At 34.0% G+C, this 21,892-nt stretch overlaps 1 protein-coding gene across 4 annotated transcripts in view; it reads right to left on the bottom strand.

The window, feature by feature from the left end:
* Positions 1-5,804: 5,804 nt before the first annotated feature.
* The window catches only part of SP4 (Sp4 transcription factor), a 58,392-nt gene continuing 42,304 nt past the window's right edge, over positions 5,805-21,892 (bottom strand). For 3 of the 4 annotated variants that reach the window (XM_015589495.2, XM_025046874.1, XM_025046875.1), the window contains exons 5-6: positions 17,573-17,772; positions 5,805-9,303 (exon numbers count right to left, since the gene is read on the bottom strand). In XM_015589495.2, the coding sequence (XP_015444981.1) occupies positions 9,056-9,303; positions 17,573-17,772 (448 nt within the window). In that variant the 3' untranslated portion in view covers positions 5,805-9,055. Of the gene's footprint in view, positions 9,304-10,190; positions 10,318-17,572; positions 17,773-21,892 lie in introns of all 4 variants that reach the window. The other variant, XR_003046321.1, reaches the window with a different exon arrangement.

Here is a 21,892-nt window from a genome sequence, read left to right as displayed (position 1 = left end):
CTTGAAGGGAGGAGTATCAAAGAATTTAGGAACATAGATTTAAAACCACTACTCTTGGGCAAAAACATGATAGAAAAGTTAGTCACCGAATATGAAGAAACTATTTCATTTCTATTTTTAACGTATATACAGCAGTGGTATATGATAAAATATCTGCCTAAATAAAACTAATAGAGCTCTTTCATAAGTGTAAAACAAAACTTCTAGGTGATATTAAAGCCTTGTGTTGTAGTGTAATTGGCAGGTTTTTTTTTTTAGTGGTATATTAATTAATATGTATAAAAGAATCTATCATGTCTTAGATTCAATAAATGCAATTAACAGGCTTTAAAAAATCACCGAAAATAAAGTTTAGGATGCAATCACCTTTGTTGATTTAACAAACCAGCTGTGACAGTTTACCCTTTCTCTGATTCCTCTGGCATCAGAGGATCGGGTGAGGGGGTGTGGGATGTGAAGGTAAAGGGACAGGGAAGGGCTCCGGGACTTTCCTACATTACTATGTCTAGCATCCTGTCTGATTGATGCATGCTGTGCTGTGTCCGTTATTAAGTATTTTGACTGTCACCCCTGTACCTATGATAATGAGAACCAATAATTAATTTTATATTCTTTTGTTTAAGGGGGATGAACTGAACTTAAAATATAGTAACTCTTAGTTTGATATCTAAATATGTCTAATTTTGATTGGTTGTTATATATTGAGAAAAAAAAACAATGTCCTCTGGATTCACAAGCTGGATGTATTTTAGGCCAAGTTAAAGCCCAGCTATAAAAAAATTAAAACAGGAGAATTTTCCTAAATTTTTAAAGACCATAATTCTTTTGCGAGTGTTCTGAACAATAGCAAGTTAAAAGACATCATATATTTTTCTTAGAGACATAAATACTTAAATCATAAATCTGATCTATGTTTCTATTAAAACAAAACTGAAAACAAATATTTTATCTGAATGTCTTCTCTGGTGATTATCACCTTTTTTCTCAAAGCAATTTTTCAGAGAATTTGACAAGGTCATAAACTCAAATAAGGATAATTAAAAGAAAATTAGTATTTTAGAAACATTTTGTAAACAAGGTAATACTTTTCCTTAAAATACAGAACAATATATCTTAGAGCTGCAGAATAATCAATTTAATAAAAGTTTTTAGGCAGGTTTGCCCTTCTTTTTCATTTCCCTTTTTTCATGTCCAAGTCTACATTTACAGTAAACTGGACACAAGAATAAAAGTGCTCCCAACTACTTACAGCATTGGTGGACATACGTACACAGACTTTTAATACACATTAGCAACACCAGTATTCTGAAAAACAAAACGAACAAGAAAACAAATGAAAAACGGAGCCTTTTTCCAAAGGATCCAAATCTTGTTCTATTCATGACTTACTCCATAAAAATGAGAATTAAAATAAGATTACGTATTATCATTAGAATTGGGCTTAATTTTCTAACAATGTTTTCTATCTGTCCACACAATTATAGAAAGTGAGAAGAAGCAACTACAATACAAAACCACAATAACTTACAAACTTAATTTGGACCTAGGAACTGTAATTAGAAATACGTACGATGCTTCACCACTCACCACACACATTTCATATATACATATATGAATTTGACAAAGAACAAGCAAAAATAAAGCAAGCTTTAAAGACATAAAGTTGTAACCATTTACAATGTTCATGAATCGAATTGGAATCTTTTTTCAGTTAACTTATTGTTTGCCTTTAAATTACTTTCCTCACAGCAGTTTTCAAAACAGTTAAGTTGACCAAACACTTGGCAACCATGATGCCCTTTACATGGCACCATGAATTACTGATGTTTTTAATTCCAACATAAAATTATACAATCTAGGAATGATTTTACCAGAAGAAAATATAACTATTTTGGCTTCCACATCTCAAAAATACTACTACTATAAATAAAATACATATTAAACCACATTTCATAGCAGCATAATAAATAACACAATTCGAGCCAAGCCAACTATCTAGAAAGGCATCATTCAAAGATTGGGTGTTTGCAACAACTGCTCGTTTAATTTCCTCCTCTTCCCTGTAATTTACTTTTGTCTGATCGTAGCTCTCAGGGACTGATTTCTTGGTTCTCTGACTCTGACTTGAAACCTGTTCATCTTAACTTGGCCCAACAAGATCTGAGCCCCAGCTCCTCCCTGTAGAAGCATGCTTAATGCAGGTGCTCCAGGAGTGGGGCCAGGGCATCTCCAAACTCTCTAGAAATCTAGCCCAGCTAGGGATGCAGTGAGGCAGGATTCACGCAGAAAAGAGGAACATCTCTTGTGCCTGAGTCTGGCACAAAAAAGGTGCTCAACAAATGTACTGACTGGTTAAAAAAAGCTTCTCCTAAGGCGAAGCGAAGGTAAGGTAGTTAATTGGACAAGAAGGCTGGAAGTGGAGAGCAGAATCTAGCCAGAGGTGCCTTGGAGCCTGGCAATGCACTAAGCCAGTTTGGACAGTTTGTTTATCCTATCTTATTCTACAAAGATGCTGAAAAACTGAGCAAAGAGTAGCTTAGAGCTCATAAATGTAGAACATCCTATTATTCTTTTCTACACCAAGTCTGAGAGGTTGTCTAGGATAAGAAAACATTTGGACATCAAATTAGACATTTTCTTTTTGTGGCTGCAATTTGGTAGAAAGCTGAAAAATTAAGTACTTCCGCCCTGTAAGCCCAGGTCCATTTATTTCATAAACATATGTCTGCACATAGGGAATGATTTTAAATATCAAAAAAAGTTATTGAACAACACATGGACAACTGTTTGTTTTTCACTAAATGACTTGCTTCTTTGTTCACTTGTTTGGTTGTCTGCTACCACTTTGAGGAAGGCAAGTAGTAGTCAGAATTAACATTTTAAAATTAAGAAATAACTAAAATTTAAAAATTGAATTTTGCTTAGTATTTGGAAAAGACAACTATCATATAATTTTGAGAAAACCCAAACTAGCTCATAGGCAGATAGTTTGAGAAAAATGTAGTTGAAGAAACCCCACTTGTCTTTTTCCTTTATATGATATGGAGAATTAACTTTTCGATGTATTGTTGCCCATTGTCGAAGCGTCTCGGCATTGGTCCAACCAGGAAATATTCTATGCCTCCCTGCCTTTTGGGTTAACTGATAATTAACAATAATAACTTCTATCTATTGAACATTATTGTCAGGGGGCTTGTTAGCTACCTTACTTGATCCACTTAACAGAACTATAAAGTATTATGCCCGTTTTGCAAATGAGAAAAACAGGGTGCAGAAAGGTTAACTTGCCCAAAGTTGTGTGGCTAATGAGTCCAAACCACACCCATTTCCCTCACAGTTGGTGATCTCTGTCACAGGGCTTTGATATTCCCAGGAAGATTGTCCCTCTGCACCGAAAGCAGCCTTGACACTCCAATGGCAAGGATTACGGGGCCTGTAGGATGTTGTTGTACCAGCATCTCCTCTCTCTCCTGCTGTCTCCTTTTTGGCTTCTCTAGACTGTTGTGCTGCAGCCATGGTCCAGTCTGGGGCTCATCCCTTTTGCTGGATACCTCTTCTCCCAGCTTCCCCTCGAAGACCGATTTGCAAGGCTTACTCCTCACCTCATTTTGCTCTGACATCACTTCAGGAAGGTTTCCCTGACGACCCGAATGATGACTTCATCTCCTTTATCATACTTGCACTCCTTTGCCCTTACTTTTCTATTATTGCAAATCTTTATACAGAGTTTATAAAAGGCCATGTGTGTACATTTAGGCCAATCTGTAGTTTGTGGTTTTTCTTTCAGCAGCTTTAAAAACAGTTTTGAGGTTTGAACTTTCTTATCCAACTCAAACGTTATGATATATATCTAAAATGTTACACATAGCCTATATATTATTTATATAAATGTAATTTTATTAAATATAGAAAACAAAAAACCGTTACTTTCGATTGAACAAAAAATTTAAAGTGCCGCAGTTATGCAAAGGAATAATTGGAGGGAAACATAGCTATTATTTCCTTGAAAAAATTTATTATAAAATATTATGTTTCTATGGAACACTTTAAATATAAGCTCATGTGAAAGTTTTGCTTGACTGTCGCCCAATTTTCCTGGTGGACTTCACTAGAGAATGTACAATGTACTTAAAGCTGGAGTATCTGTACTTCACTATGAGAATAGTGATACTTTATCTTGAAAATACCTTTACTGTTTTAAAGAGAATAAATTTTATGACAGTAGTCTAATACAATATATGTATTGCTAATTCAAATCCTTATTGTAGAGTTGCTATATATGTACACGCATACATAAATTGCTTTTCTGGGCCAAGGTATTACAAATCGCATGTTGATATTTTCCTCTTATACATGAAAATTTGGGGTATTTATTAAAATTCTGAAACCTAGTATCCCTATTAATTTGGAACACTTTTTCTTTCAGGAGAAATTATCCTAGCATTTGCCAAACTATACCTTAGACAAAAATAAAGGTTTATAAGATCTCCCTTCTTCCTTCCTTCTTTCCCTCTCTTGCACTTGAGATTACTCTCAGGTATTTCAAATTAAATTATTTCATTGCCACCTGCTACTAGGAGGGACACAGCCTAATACCTATGCTAATAAGCAAATCTTAAAAGAAATACATGCCTTAAAAAATCCTCCTACACAATTAAGTTGGTTGTGTGTATATTAAACATACATTACTGCTCGGGCAGTAAATAGTCATACGATTCAGATGTATCGAATAAAGTTATTTCGCATTTCTCGCATATATCTGAAGTCTCTCCACCCCTTTAAGCATCTGAACTTTAAAATAAAAATAACAAGCGACTGTTTTTTCCTGACTTCTCGAAGTAAACCACTTTGTGTCAGCGTTGCTCTGAGCACTACTTCCACTTTCCTACGCCAATGGTTCTTTTGCACTAATAGTTTTATGTCGACAATCTATGACAATCTACTTTTATGGCGTTCTCTGTGATTGTCGTGTTCATGGTTATTCGGTCCCTAGAAGTCCAAGAATCAAACTGGTATTACTATATTAAAATAACAACAAAATGTTAATTTTCTAATTGCATCATCCCCTCCTTTTATACAATATCATCCTAATGCTTCTAAATGTGAATTTTTCAAGTAACTGAAATATACATCTTAAGTTTTCACACATGTATCTTTTGAAAAATTTACTCCTTACTGGTCTTGTTTAGCAGAGTAGCATACATTTAACTTTTTTTTTTTTGATTCACAGTCATCTATGAATATATACGACACTAAGTTGTAACTTTACCTTAGGGCTTTGCTGTACGATCTACCCACATACTATACTTTATAGCCCTTAATTACTATACATTTAAACAGACTCTTTGGAAGCTTCCATCAGCGAGTGGGCCAGTGTACTTCCCCTGCTGCCTCACATCCCCCAGCCCTCATCTCGCCGTATATAATCTGGCCTGGGCTTGAAAATCTAATTTAACTGAAGTTGTTACAATGGTGTATTCATCAATAAGGTTCTTCATAAGATTTGCAGGGCTCTCCCAGGAGGAAAACACAACAGCTTTTGCTTACAGACTTCTGTGGCATCTATGTGGCATATTTAATATTTAAGTAAAATATTTAAGTATTTATAAAAATATTTAAGTAAAAAATGACCCTAAATCAAGTTTTAATATCCATAAATGTCCAGAGCAATGGTTACAAATTAATAGGAAGTTTGAATTGGTCTTCCTTGGCAGTCTGTTCGGAGAAATAGTGACCAGATCTTAATACCAGGAATTATGAAGAGTTGCCCACGTTTTCTAGTGAGAAGCATTTACTTTCCAGTGTTCATTGTGATAAGGTTGATAGTTCAAACAATTTATTGCTGCTTTACAGTATACATAATTAAATGAAGAAACATGTTAAACTCAAGGGAATTTTTATAGGTTACTTGCAATTGTTATTGCAGGCAACAACTTGTACATGATTTTATTTCCAAATCCACAAAAAACAAATTTTATACAAATCAGCACTGTAAAAATGTCAATTATAGCCCCCGGAGGCTTTGCTGGCAGAATAATTGTCTAAATTCTAGGATATGGGAAACAGGAATTTTTCTGAATTCATCTTTTTTTTCCTTTTTCTTTTTCTTTTTTTTCTTACAAAAAATTTACAAGTGAAATGTTACTACAAAACTTTTTATAAGGAATTTTTGCAAAACATTTACATTTTACCATCAACTATTTCTGTTTTAAAATCATTATGTAGATTTAATACCCTATGCTGCACATCAATTTATGTGGGATGACAACCTAGTGACATGCATAAAAAAACACCACAAGGCATTAAAATGAAGACTTAAATACAAATATTGTTGCAATAAAACAGTTATAAAATTGAAAAATAGGACCTAAACATCATGCTTATCTAAGTTTGACAAATTAACTTTTTCTCCTAGATTACACACTTTTATTACTGCTCTCATGAGAGTGTGATAAATAATGACTTAACATCAAGTTCTAATGTAATCAGCAACACATACACAAACCTAACCAAAAAAAGAATACTGTAAGAAAAAACTATTCTAACACTGGAGTTCTACCATGATAAATACATAGCTTTGCACTGATAATTACAATAAAGAAAAGTTTTATAACAGTGGCAGAGAGAATGAACAGTGAAATGCCATTAAACAAGACTACTGCACATCTGTGCCCTATTACTTATAACAGCTATATCCCACTGAGTCAAATAAAGGACATTGAAATTTACGATTCATATAAGACAGGAGAGTGGATTCAGAATGGTATGCAGAACTGACTGTCAAAATATTTCTAATTTCAGTGGTAAAATGTGCACCTGCTAACACAAATTACTATATTTTATATGCTCTAAAGCTATCCAGATTCAGTTTGTTAAATTTATAATAGGCCTCATTGTTGATTAAAAAGTAACTTCCGTTGGTGAAGAGCATACATAGGTATGCATTAAAACTGGTTCATGGAATAATGGTGCAGAGAGCTCATACTTGGTATTATCAACAACAGAAAGTGTCACTCTGAGAAAACATGATTCAAACATTAGGAAAGTTTCTTTGCATAAAAAAATTTATAGCACTGATTGTGTAGCATAATGATAGATAAAATATATATTTGATGTTTCAGCTCCTATATAATAAAATTAAAATTAACACTACCAAATGCTCCTCTGTACCAAACAAAACAACAAACTGAGTCTGATGTCTTAAAGCCAGATACATCAGTTGTTAAGAGTACATTAAATAAAATATACAAAACAATTTACAAAATCCAACTAAAATTTAAAGACTTTGTTACAAGTCTACAAAAGCTTTAAGAAACTTGAAATTTATAACCACAGTGTAAAAATTTTTTTTCCTTTAATCTCAAAGCTTTTTTATACAAACTGAAAGCACAAAAGACCTTCAGTTTTATATAACGCTACAAAGGGCTGGCCTAAAGTGTACATAGTGTAAACAGTGATCATTACAGTATTTCTCCTTCATCAAAAATACAAGAAACATCACAATTTTGGAAGAGAATTCACATGAGTAGTACTTTTCCTGAAATAATAGAGAACACACAAGAAAACATTACTGATATTCAAACAGTCCCCAATCTAATGATGTTAATAAACCAAGCAGTTAAAAACTTTAGTTTTCAAACGGTTGACTCCAATTCCATTATGATTCTGTGTAAATACATTTTTAAAATAGGAAATATCTTACTAATAGTTAAGCTACTGATATAATCCAAACTTTTTTCATACGAAACTTTTGGCCATCTTTCCTATAAGACCCTTGCATAAACAATGAAATACATTTTTTCTTTAGTCACTTGACTAAAAATCATTCTGATTTTTAAAAAATAATTTTTGCTTCATAATATCACGTCTGTTATATATTTGTTAGGCTGTCTTTTTAGGGAAAATTCAGTTATTGACATAACACAGAGACATTACTGTGCTATGAATTCTTAATCAGCCTTCTAACAGTACTAGAAATAAAATGGGATTAGCTAATCTTTAGTAGAGAGGAAAACGAAAATTATAATGTAGTTAAAACATAATTTTCTGCTGGCCTTAAAAAAAAGTGTGATAATTCTTTCTTTGGCTACCAAGTCAAAGCATAAAGAATTCTGCACATTGTCAACATAACTCATATTTACAGAATATGAAACTACAGAACAATTTATACTCTATGCAAATATTTCCAATATAAACATTTAAAATGAATTTTGTGGTACGACCTAGGATTAAGAATATAATCAATCCTAACTTCAAAACCTTACATGTTAAGTTGCCTCATTTTATTTTTCTGAAGCTTTTAAGAGTTTTGTTTTAACCATTTCCCCCCCACCCCAGTATTTTCCTAAGGTTTTAATCTAAAATTTAACCTAAGGTTTAGCTCTAAGTTCCTCTTGTGTCTCCAAATGGAGAAAGTAATTAAACTTCACTGATTGTCTGCATACACACTACTATAATGTAGTGGTCATAATGATCTGAGAGGCATCTCAGATTACTGTTTTGGGACTTAACTAATTCAACTGTTGAAGAATTCCTAACATTTAGAAAAGACGGCCAAAACCATTTTTAGTTGGCTTTCCAAAAATCAAGCTAAGAAAATAAAGTATTGTCCCTATCATCAATTAGCTATCTTGTTTTCTGTGCTGTAGGAAAAAAAAAATCATGTACATTATTACTGATTGAATTTCAAAGAAAACAAGTCCAATTAAGGTCCAGCCTGTAAACTACTTGAGGTCTGTCTTTCTAAACACATTAACACATGATGTTAAGAGAGGGGAAGATTCATTTTAAACATTATGTGAGACATTTTCAAATAACTACAACTTACAGTATGGAGGAAATACTTTTCTATCTGTTTCCAGTACATCAGTTTGCTTTTTGTGTTTTTAAAAATCCAACACTTCACATGTTGACTGAAAATTTTGGAATACTTAAAGAAGCCAAAAATGAAAATGTGATTTCCTACTCTGTAATCCACTTGACCAGCCCATTTCCAGATTTTCAAAGATGTGTAAACTTAAGTGCAGCACTAGAGGTCTCTGTTATGAATAACTTTTCAGAATTCTTCCATGTTGGCTGAAACATTGGGAGTTGCTGGATTTGAATCTTGAGAAATGGCTGCAACTGTGACAATTCTTGGGGAGCCAAGCACCTCTGTAACCGACGAGTCCAGTTCTCCCGAGGTAACAATGGCAAGAGCTGTCCCACCACCTTTCTTATTCTGGTGCGTTTTGACATGTTTGGAGAGATGATCACTCCGCATAAATCTTTTAGAACATTCTGGGCATTCAAATCTCTTTTCACCTAAACAGAAAAATAGCAAATAAATAGTAATTCACTGTGTTTAAATAAAATCTTAATTTTAAGTAATTTCTCTTCTGGTCATACTACATTTTCATTTAACTTTTGACTAGCTGCAAACTACTTTGTTTTTATTTTAAAATGCTATCAAACAAGTAGTGTAGTTAGAGGAGAAAGAGCATGTGACTGAGAATAAAAGACCTGAGTTAAGTCCTGGTTTTATCAAGAACTGGAAATAAAACGGAGCAAGTGAAATAACCACTCTGGGCCTCAGTTTCTCATCTATGAAACAAGAGGGTTTCAAACGTGATCTGGAGAATCACTTCTAGGTATAAAAATATATAATGTTCAAGGCTCACATCTACTCTTCCTTTAAAACTACTACCTGGGTTTTGGTTATAATGCCTAAAGGCATGAACATATCTTAGAACGATTTCAAATAAAATCAGTTAATAATTTAATAGTGTTTTCAGTTTCCTCACAAGGCAAAAATGAGAGTCAGACAAATACTACATTTCAACTAATAGAGTTTTTAAGTTTCCCAGAATAAGACTGTCAGGTTCTGGTATACAACGTGATCCTTAAATATGCTCTGTTTAAGATATAAGATAGGTCTTCTAGAACTAACCACTTCCATATTCTGGAATAAAAATGAAATGTTAAATAATAAGGGAAGAAAAACATTTCAATTTTGTGTATAATAGATCGGGCATGAAAAATCTGGTTAATTCGTATATTGTGATATTCACAATAGACCTACTATCTTTGGTCCTTCCTTCTAAAACTGTTACTTAAGGGAATGAAATGTTTTCTCAGTCTGACAGTAGAACTTGGATAACAAGGAAGTTCAGTTCAGCTGACTTCTTAGCTTGGCCCTGCTTTTGACTTACCAAGAGAAAATCTATAGGTTCAAGTTTGTCCATGTCAGATAATTTCCCCTCTTCTTTATGTGTTTGCTTTTATTTTTTAAAAAATTGCATTTGCAGTATCTCATTGAACTTTTCTTTCTCTTTCAGTCTTGAAAAATTGAATAAAAGGATAAATAAATGGTTTATACAAAATTCTCAAAGACATTAAAAATAAAGGCAGTTAAGCTTTAAAGTAAAACGACTTGCATTTTATGAATGCTAACACCTAGATAAGGATGGAAAGCAATTAAACAAGGGTTTAAGTTTAGGATCAATTTTGAACTTTACACCTTGCAAGTTCCCCATTTGCTTTCAAAAGAAAAATTCTGTTGAAAAATGTTAAAGCTGGAAGAAATCTTAAAGATCTAATTTTACATTTTCATTTTATTGATGAGTGAGCGTTGGCTCGGAAGTTAATTTGCTCCATAGCAACAACGGCCAAGAAAAATCAAAAAGAAATCAGGTGGTGATGGCCTGATGGCATGCAATCATTCAATAAGCACTGAATCAACTGGGTGATCAACCTACACACTGGCTGTTCGATAAATATTTGTAAGCTGTAATGTTCAGGAACTTAGTCATTTTTCAACAAACATTTGTGGAACACTTGATGATACACTGGTGATACAAAAATGAAATAAATAAGTGAGAATTTCTTACTTTAAAGCAACTTCCATTTTCTTGGGATAGTCATTTGCAACCACATAGAGCTATGGTTAAGTTTCAATTAAGAAAGAAATCTAAGTCCTCAGCTACTCCACGGCAAACCGTAAGATAAATGGGAAATGATTTGTGTACGGACTTTGTAGTCTGTCTACTCCTAAATGGTGTGGGTGTCCAATTAACTTCAAGCAATGAAAGTGGCTAGAACCTCTAAATAAGTAAATTATGTTGTACAATTAAACTATCCTTCCATACAGAACTATATTTTCTGTGGTATCAATTTCTAAATCTCCTACTCTTAGCAAACATTATCATTATACTTTATCTCAAGGAGGTACAGAGTTCTTGTACTAATTATATGTACTACAATGTTTTTATTATTTTAATTATTTCACAATTATTCTTAGTAGGCTAATACTTTTCATAATTAATGTAATTAATTATTAAAACTTGATATGAGTTTACTTATGATCAGCAGAATTGTCCCCCTCCCCCCCAAATGTCCATGCCCTAATCCCTGGAACTAATGAATATGTTTTATTACATGAAAAAAGAAATACTAACTAAAGTTATAGAGCTTAATATAAGATTATTCTGAAACATCTGAGTGGGCCTGATCTAATCATATGAGCTCTTAAAAGCAGAGAGCTTTCTTCAGCTGGAGTTGGAGGGATGCAGCAGGAGAAATCAGAAATCGGATAAATCAGAAGTCTGAGAGGGACTTGACCTACACTGCTGGAGGGGGCCACAGAAGAAGTATGAGAAGGAATGTTAGCAACTTCCAGAGCAAAAACACCAGCCCCTAGCTGACAGCCAGCAATGAAACAGGGACCCTTATCCTACAACAGCAAAAACTGAATTTGGTTGATAGCCTGAGTGATTTTGGAAGCAAATTCTTCCCCAGAGCCTTCGGTAAGGAACACAGCCCAGCTGACACCTTGATTTCGACTTTTTAAGAGGGTAAATGGACCTAGACCAAGCTTACTCAAACTTTTGACTTAACGAAACTGTTATATAATAAATGTGTGTGTTTTTAAGGTGCTAAATTTGTGGTAGTTTGTTACGGCAGTGACAGAAAACTAATAGTTATAGAAGATAAAACCTTGAAAGAAATAAAGCCTAATAATAAAATAAATTATAGCTGATACATTATATAGTTCAAGATCTGTAAAATGTCTTCATTACAAGTATCCAAAGCATGTCAAGGACAAATTTCATATTTTATTTCTCTAAAAAAAATTCTCAAAAACAACCCAAATGATTCTGGTTTAATAAACTGATAGAAGAAAAAATTGCTTCTTTTGCCTAATATGATATTCCTAACAGTAATTTCTCTCAGAAAAAAATCTGCTACAATTTTCAAGTGGAATCATAGATTTGAGGGATGAATGGAATAAAACAGATCTTTTAAGCTTTATTCATCGGAAGTAACCATCAGGAACCGATCATAGCTGTTACAGTGCTGACTGTAACCTGATGTTTGAAATGTTACCCTCAAACCTAAGCTATTACAATGTACAAAACATTTTATGAATTATTGTTATTTCTGAATTTTTCATTTAATAACACATCTCCCTATATACAAATTAATTAATTTCAGGAGCAAACTAAGGGGCTATATTAGTTTCCTATGGCTTCCATAAGAAAATACCACAAACCGGGTAGCTTAAAACGACAGATATTTATTCTCTCAAAGTTCTGGAGGCTAGATATCCAAAACTAAGGTGTCAGTAGGGCAATGTTTCCACCAGAGGCTCTAGAGAAGAATCCTGCCTTGCCTCATCCTAGCTTCTGGTGACTTCTGGCAAATCCTTGGCACTCGCTGGCTTGAAGCTGCATATCTCTCCAATTTCTGCCTGTCTTCACGTGGCCTCTTCTCCAGTGTCTCTGTGTCTTCTCCCCTTTTTAGATGGTCGTCAGTCATTGGAGTGAAAGTCTACTAGGTCCTAAAACCTAGGCACCAGGCACAGTATCACCTCATCTTAATTTGCTCAATTCGCAAAGAATCTATTTCTGAATAAGTTTGCATTCAGAGATACCAGAGATTAGGACTTGAACATATCTTTCTGTGAGACACAATTTAACCCACTATGTGGAAATATTTATTTAAATATCTTCAATTTGTTATAGCCAATTATAAATACACCCTTTTTCAATGAGTAACTTACATCAAATGTCCATATGCAGCTATATACAATTTCTTAGAAAAAATAACCAGACTTTTATATATAACTCACATTACAAAAATATTTTTTTTGATTTGTTCTAAGAAACCTAGTAATTCAAACTGAGAAACCTGCAGTCTCTGGATCCCTCTGACCCTCCCCCTCCAGTGCCCTCAACCCATCAGGCCTTACTGGATACTCTTACCCAGCCTAGAATATCTAAACAAATCTTTTCATGAGTACCCTCAATTCTCCTTTATTATTACCTGTGGATAAAAGTAAATTAAAAGGGGGCATGATGACAATTTGAGAGAAGTCATGTGGATTTAATTTTCTTGAAGTAAACGACTGGGAGTAAGGGGAGACTGAGTGAGAAATACAAGGGACATAAGAACACTTAAGGTGGTTTAGGTAATTATTAAAGTACTAAGGAATTTGACAAAAAAGGATAAGATTGATAGGCTACTCTGAGAGACTGGCTGACATCTGAGTCCATGGATTTACAGGGACATCAATTTGCATAATGTGTAATTTTTCATTTTCTCCTTCAGCAATTATCTAGTCAAATACAGAAGCCCTTTGGTCATTTCATCATAAATGCCTTTAAAAAAAAACTTATGTACACTAATAATATTAACTATTATCTATAAATAGATGACTACATCAAGATCCAGATTCCTTAACTCAACTGTGAACCTGACATCTCCTAGATGTGCCACAGGCAGCATCACTCAACATGCCACAAACAGAACTTATCAACTCTTTCCAATCCTTGTAATTCTTCAGAAATAAAGGGAGAAGGAGGAAATTATTAAGAGGTAATGTCAGTAAAGATGGTGACCTCCAAAAATTCACTCCTCTATGAAAAGAATTAGAAAATCAAACCAAAACAATCAAAATCAAGCCTCTTAGAATCTAGAAATTAATCAAGGCTTGCAGTAATTCAGAGAGTGTTTACTAAAGAAAAATGGCTGAAATCTTGATAAGAACAGAAAGCTTTGTGTTTTAATTGGCCTATTTCCATTTTCTATTCCCCAGTAGCCTAGAAGCCACCAGAGGAAGCAGAACAGAGCTGGAGCTCTTTCAAAACCTCATTCCCCCAAAATTCTCATTCTCTGATCCATCCAGTGGTTCTTTGGAAAACTCCAAATATAAGATTGTTGTATTTAACCAGACTTGGAGGTAATCCAATAAACTCAAAGCAAGGTTAAATGCAAAGAGATTGGCAATGAGACACATAATAATAAAATGTTTAAAGTAAAAAAAACCCAAAAAACAAAAAACAAAGAGAGAATCTAGAAAGCAGCAAGAGAAAAATGACTCATTACCTACAAGGGATTGTTAATAAAAATATTTTTTTCATTGGAGATCATGGAGGCTGGAAAGCAATTGGATGATATAGTCAAAGATAAAGAAAAAATAAATTGTCAACCAAGAATTCTCTATACAGAAAAACTATCTTTCAAAAGTAAGGAAAAATTAAGACATTCCTAGATTAATAAGAACTGAAATATTTGCCACCAGGAGATTTGCACCCACAAGAAATACGAAAGGAAGTTCTTCAGGCTGAAGTGAAAAAGGCACTAGATGGTAACTTAAATCCACATGAAAAAATAAAGAACAGGTAAGGTAATTATAGTTAAATGTAAAAGGCAGTATAAATGCATTTTTGATTTGTGACTCCTTTTTTTCTCCTATCTGGTTTAAAACACAACTGCATAAAGCAATAATTATAAAGCTGTGTTGATAGGTACATAATGTATGAAAATGTAATTGGTTAAAGTAACAGCAGATGGGGAGACAGAGCTATATGGGAGAAAAGTTTTTGTACACTATGGATATAAAGTAAGTATTAATCCAAACTAGATCATTATACAATGTAATTATCATCCCCAAGGTAGGCAACCACTAAGAAAATAACTAAAATATATTATATATGATTAAAAATAACAAGAATTAAAATAACACATGAGGAAAATTTATTTAACTCAAAATGTCAATAATGGAGGAACATAGGAACAAAAAAGAAGACACACAGGAAACAAATAACAGAATGGCAGAAGTCCTTACCAGTAACTGTATTAAATGTAAATGTATTAAACTCTCCAATTAAAATGTGGATGAAGGAGAACCGAGAGTTGATGAGTCCAAACAGTTTGTACAATAAATGAAAATTTATGACTACATACATAATTACAAAATTAAGAGAACAATAAAGATTAAAAGAAACTCTTACAGTTCAAATTAGATGAGGGCATGTCAAAAGGATAGAAGGACCATCTAAAACTACTTACATTGGCCAAAGATGAAACATTTGAGCAAGAAAAATAAATAATGACAGTAATGGATTATAACCCTCAAAATAAAATACTTGAGTCCATAATGATATAAATAAATGACTGAATAAACAAGTAATTGGGGAAGAAGGTATAAATCTTCCTTACACAAGAAGTACAAGTGAAAACTGTACAAGTAAAATGACTTTTAGAACACCATAGCAATAACGGCTGTAGGCACAGTACAACGAGGAATGCTAAAAGTAAAATGTTAGTATTTTCTTTAAAGAGAAACAGGATATTTGTGTAGACTCGATGAATTGCCTCAAAAATATTTACTAATTACTGTGGTTTTCATGAAAAGCCACAAATTCTTTGATAATTCTCTTTACAGGAAGTAGAGCTTAATTTCCCCTCCCCTTGAGTGTGGACTGGACTTACTTACTTGCTTATAATGAAGTTATTTTTTTAGAAAGAATAAAATAACTTCACAGTGGAGATACCTGGCACATACTAACTTAACCAATTCATCAAGGTTAATATCGCCAATAAGACATACTGACGTCCTGTACTCCCTGACATAATGTGCTGAGAAGGGCAATAATGTCTATGATATTTTTCCTAACAGCAATTCATAACCTCAATCTAATCATAAGAAAATATCAGACAAACCCAAATTGAGGGATATTCTCCAAAATACCTAACCTTCAAAAATGTCAAGGTCAAGAAAAGCCAAGGAAAGCAGAAAAAAATTTCACAGACTGCAGAAGACTAAAGAGCCATAAAAGATAAATGTAACGTGGTATTCTGGATTGAATGTCTGCTTGGAACAGAAAAAGTGTATTTGTGGGAAAGTTTTTAGTTTAATTAATAGTATTGTACCAATGTTAATTTTTTAGTTTTTATAAGTTACTGTGGTTACGAGAGAGGTTAATTTTGGAGGAAGCTTGGTTTAGGATATGAGAACTCTCTATACTATCTTTGCAACTCTTCCAAATGTACAAAATTATATCAAAACAAAAAGTTATAAACAAACAAGCTCTTAAAAGTTTAAGGGAAAAATTAGGTCACCTACAAAAAACAAGAGAACAACAACAATAGACTTCGTATTAGTATACCACGAAAGAAGACAACAGAGCAGTGCCGTTAATGTTTTGATACAACATTCAACCTAGAATTCTGTGTTGGCCGAACTATCAATTAAGTGGATAAGCAAAACAATAACACTTCAGACAAACTTACTTCCCCATGCATGCATTTTTATAGAAGGCAATTCAGAATGTTTTCCAGCAACTAAGGGAGCAAACTGAGAAAAACGAAGATATGAGATCTTGATAACACTGGGTATAAACCAATAAAGCAGGGAAAAAAAGTCTCGAGTCCTAGAGAGGAACCAGTCTGTGTTTGATCAGAAAGCTGGAGACCTCCAAGAATATGGAGAACGTAGATGGAGTTGATACTATTCTTGAAAAGCTGAAATAATAAAAAAGTTGAAATAACAATGCAAGTGGGGAAAAGGCAATTAAAAACTACGAAAAAACAAAAAACACACAGGAAAGAATATGTAACCACAGTACATTACAGTCATGATGTAATTACTGTTTACTAATTTTAAACCTTAAAAACAAATAAGCTATTTTAAAAAAGGAGAAAGTGCTTACTGAAAAGAATGTAAACATTTTAACATTAAGAGAAAGAGAAGACAGTAAAAGTTTAGGTGAGAGAAGTTAGGAGGTGAAAGGGATGAGAAATGAAGAACAGACATGGTAATAACAAATCGGAGAGCAGTGAGTCAAGAGACAACGCCAGGCCTGCACACAGTTAAAAATAACTGAATGTCATCAGATGGTTCAAAGTGAGGTAAATTCTTAACTCTCAGTGTAAGAAGTCAACAGATACTGTCTAAAACTGAAAGATTAACAAGTAACAGTGTATTATTTAAATATATGGCGGCCATCACAGGAAGAATAAAAATATAAAAATAGTTAAAAGATTAAATATGGTTTTCTTTGGACAGCAGAATAGGGGTGGGAGTAGAGTCTCCTTACATTGATAAAGCTTATAAAAACTAGGAAATATGTCTCAGAAATGAGATAAAGAATTTTGATCTTAACATCTTCCATATAATCACCACAGTGAATTCTCTTTTTAATTTCTGTATTTCCAATTTGATAGCTATCTGTCACTAAAATTTTCATTTAAGTGCTGTAAAAACAAGCATTTAAGTGCTGTATTTACAAGTCCTAATAAACCAACTAACCTGTATGGGTTCTTCTATGTCTCTGAAGCTCATCACTCCTTGTGAATCTTTTGCCACAAAACATCCAGTTGCACACAAAAGGTCTTTCTCCAGTATGCCAGCGAAGATGTGCTCGTAGGTGAGATGTTTTGCCATAAACTTTTCCACATCCTTCAATATGACAGATATGCTGTTTCTTTTTTCCTGGTTCATTACTGCCTCTAACAGAAACAAAAACCAAACATTAATTACAATCCCAAACACCAAGCTTACCATTATGGAAAATAAAAGAGAAATTGTGCTTTTCTGAATGGGTTTTTAAAATTATGATGCCTTAACTGTAGTTAAATAGTAAAAAAAAAATCAATTAAAAAAAAACCCAGGTTATGTACTAAACTCAAAAATGCTATGAAAAACATTAATATCAGAGTGTTTATGTTCTGTCATGGACCTCATGTTCATTTCTTCATAGGCTCTTCCCTTAGGAAAAAAGTCTCTCAGCTTTACAAGACATTTGAAGATTCTTCTCTAAAATACCAAAAGATGATATTCCCCATTTAAACGTAAGCTTCAGAGCTTCAATTCCAGCAAGACAGTGTGACACGCTCCATGGACCGACACCCCAATGAAACTGGTGAAAATTATAAAAAACAAACACCATCTATAGTCTCTGGAAATGGCCCTAAGAGCATACAGCAAATAAAGAAACACTTATTCATGAAAATGGAATAGAACTTGGTATGAAAAGTGAGAGAATGTGATATGTGAACCAAGACGCTCCCTCTCTCCCACTCCTCCCTTGACACAGAAACTGCAGACTAGTGGAGCCAAGGACAGGGTTCCCCCTCCTCCCACCTTCTAGTGAGAGAACTATGTCCCCAAGCGGGGCAGGTCGTCAGCATTTCTCATTCTACTCCCAGCTACCTGTGGCTGAGGCTAAGGTGAGTGTGGATAACAGGTACAGAACTCCCTTCCCCCACTAAATCCCAACTCCTGAGACAGGGTTTACCTTGGATAGGGCACGAAGAAAATACTGGGGGTCCAGATCACTATTAACCCAGCTCATTTGCAGTCCATAAATCAGAGGTCCCAAGCCAGGAGAGGCAAGCCAAGAAAATCTGAGATTACTGCTGCCCGCCCCCACATGCCCACATGCCCAGCTCCTATAGCAGGGATGCCACTCAGAAAACATGCCACTGTCTCAACCCTCAATTCAAGACCTGTGACACAGATTTTGGCCAGAGGGAGAGCACAGGATAAAACAGAGGGCTCCAAATCTCCCCCACACTGTTGACTGACTTCATTTGCAACAAAGTGTGAAGAACTTTGAGCCTCAGGGGGCTCTTAAAAAACAGTGGAGATTATTGCAAAAGGCAATTGGAGAAATGGACTAAACTATAGGCTTGCTTAGGTTGACAGAGAGAAGCCAGAAAAGAGACAGCTAGGAGGCAACTTCCAAGATCAGAATAAATTCTCAAACACAGACCTAGTGATCTAGCACTTAAAGGAATCTGATCGGATCAGTCTGTGGGAGGAACAGATGCTCCAAGGCATTGTTGAAAATAATAGAGCAATCAGCTGGCAATTGAGGACTGTCAAAAATAGCTCAGCCAAAACCACAGTCATCCCAGAGTCATTATCAGAACACCTGAGTCTGCATCCACTGGGGAGTGACAGCTTCCTACTGGAGGTGGGAGGGGTGTCTCTAAAATAATCCAGCCAGTCACTAAACAAGGGAACAACAATAACAAGCTGGAGTGGGGAAGCACAGGGGGCAAGTACTAACGGCTGCTACGATATAGTATCTAAACTGTCCAGTTTCTAACAAAAAGATTTCTGTAAACAAAAAATTGATTTAACACAAAATTGAGTTATGTAAACAAAAATAAAAAACAAAAAGTATGACCCACACTCTATGACCTGCACCCGGGAAAAAAAGCCGGGAAGAGAAACCGCCTGTGACAGCAACCAGATTTAACAAGACGTCAAAGGAGCCACTGAAAATATGTTCAAAGACCTAAAGGACATCATGATTAAAGAAACAAAAGCAAGATATAAAGACAATGTCACATCAAGTAGAGAATATCAATAAAGAGTTAGAAATAATTTTTAAAAGAACCAATGGGAAACTCTAGCGATGCGAAGTACATCTGAAATGAAAATTCACTAGAGGTATTCGAGAAAAGAAATAGGGATGTTGAATATACAACGGAGATCATGCAACCCAAATAAACAAGAAAAGAAATAAAGAAAAATGAACAGTATCACAGAAATGTGGGATACCAACATAAATATGGGAAGGGAGGGGTGGGGAGAGGATGGGAGAGTAGAGAAGTGATGAAAGAGTAGGAAAAAACATTCAAAGAAAAAATGGCTGAAAAAGTATGGAAAAACATGAACCTACACATTCATGAAGCTCAATAAACTCCAAGTAGGATAAATGCAGAGATCCATAAATAGACACCTTATACTAAAAATCTTGAAACCCAAATATAAGGACAAAAACTTGAAAGCAGCAAGAGAAAAATGTCGTCACTTACAAGGGAACCCCACAGAGATTAAAAGCTGTCTTCTCAGCACAAACAATGATGTTTAGAAGGCAGTGGGAAAATTTATTCAAACAAAAAATCTCAACTAAGAATCTTATATCCAGCAAAGCTATCTTTCAAAAATGAAGATGAAATAAAGATATTCCCAGATGAACAAAAACGGACATAATTTGTTGCTAGCAGACCTGCTTTGAAAGGAACACTAAAGCAAGTTCTTCAGGCTGAAAGCAAATGAACCCAAAAGCACACAAAGAAACAAAAGGGCACCAGCAATCGTAATTATGTAATTATAAAGATCAGTTTAAGTGCATATTTCTTCTTTTAACTGGTTTTAAAAAGCAATTTTATAAAACAGTATGTATAAAATGTACTTTCAAGCCCATAACATTAGAGAAATGCAATATATGTAACATATTTGCCAATAATAGCACAAAAATGGGAGCAAAGCTGTATTGGACTAAAGAAATGACTCCAGATGGGATCTCAAATCCACAGGAACAAATAAAGAGAACTAGAAATGAGGCAGTTAACACAGGAAAAGCTATATATACTTGCTGGCCTTCTCTTCACTTCTTTAAAAGTAAAATTATATAAAACAATCACTATAATTATTGTTGGGTTTGTAACACTAATAGATATCTATAATAACAATAATACCACAAAAGAAGTAAAAGCGAATAGACCTCAATAGGAGTAACTTTTCAATAACTCACTGGAATTAAGTTACTATAAATCTTAAACCGATCCTAAGTTACGAAATATATATTAAGGCCTAGAGCAACCACTAAGGAAATAACTCAAAATAATACAGTGAAAAAATCATTAATGAAATTAAAATGCTAAATTATAAGTTAAGATGCTATATTATATTCGCTTAATGCAAAAGAAAGTAAAGGAGGCACAGAGGAACAAAAAAAGGCATGCGATACAGAAAACAAAAAATAGCAAATAAATTCAACTACATCAGTAACATAAATGTAAATGGATTATACAATCCAATCAAAAGGCAGATTTTTTCAGATTGGAATTTTAAAAAGAACAAGAGCCAACTACATGCTGTCTGCAGGTGACATACTTTATTTGAAAGATACAAAGAGATCGAAAGTAAAATGAAAAAAGATGCCAATAACAACCACAAGAAAGCTGGTGTGGCTGCACTAACATCAGACAAAAGACGTTATTAGAGATAAAGAGGGAGATTTGATAAGGACAGATTGGTGAATTCATCAGAAAGATATAACAACTATAAACATACATGCACTTAAGCAAGAGAGTGACAAAAGAGCACCAAAACATATGAAGTAAAAACTAACAAATGAAGGAATAGACAATTCAACAATAATAGCTGAAGTCGGTGATATTTTCATAAACAAGAACAACTGTATGCCAATTAGTTAAATTAAATAACACAGATAGGATGGACAAATTACTAGAAAGACACAAAGTACCGAAACTGACTCACAAACAAATAATCAGAAAAAAACCGTAACAGGAGATTGGATTAGTAGTCAAAAAAACACCCAAAAGGAAAGCCCAGGAAAAAATAGCTACACTAGTCGAGTCCATAAAACATTTTTAAATTAATACTTTTTTTTTTTCAACAAACTCTTTTAAAAAATAAAACTGGAGAACACTTCCCAACTCATTCTATGAGGCCAGTATTACCCATACTAAAAGCAAAGACATTCATTATAAAACTCTCATGAACATAGACACAAAAACCCTCAAAAAAAAATACTGGCAAACAAAATCCAGCAACAAGTAAAAATAATTATAATGGGGAGCTGGGAGA

The sequence above is a fragment of the Pteropus alecto genome, unplaced genomic scaffold, assembly GCF_000325575.1.
Source record: "Pteropus alecto unplaced genomic scaffold, ASM32557v1 scaffold21, whole genome shotgun sequence".
NCBI lineage: Eukaryota > Metazoa > Chordata > Mammalia > Chiroptera > Pteropodidae > Pteropus > Pteropus alecto.
Note: the sequence above shows the minus strand (reverse complement) of the source record. Positions and strands in the feature narration are given on the sequence as shown.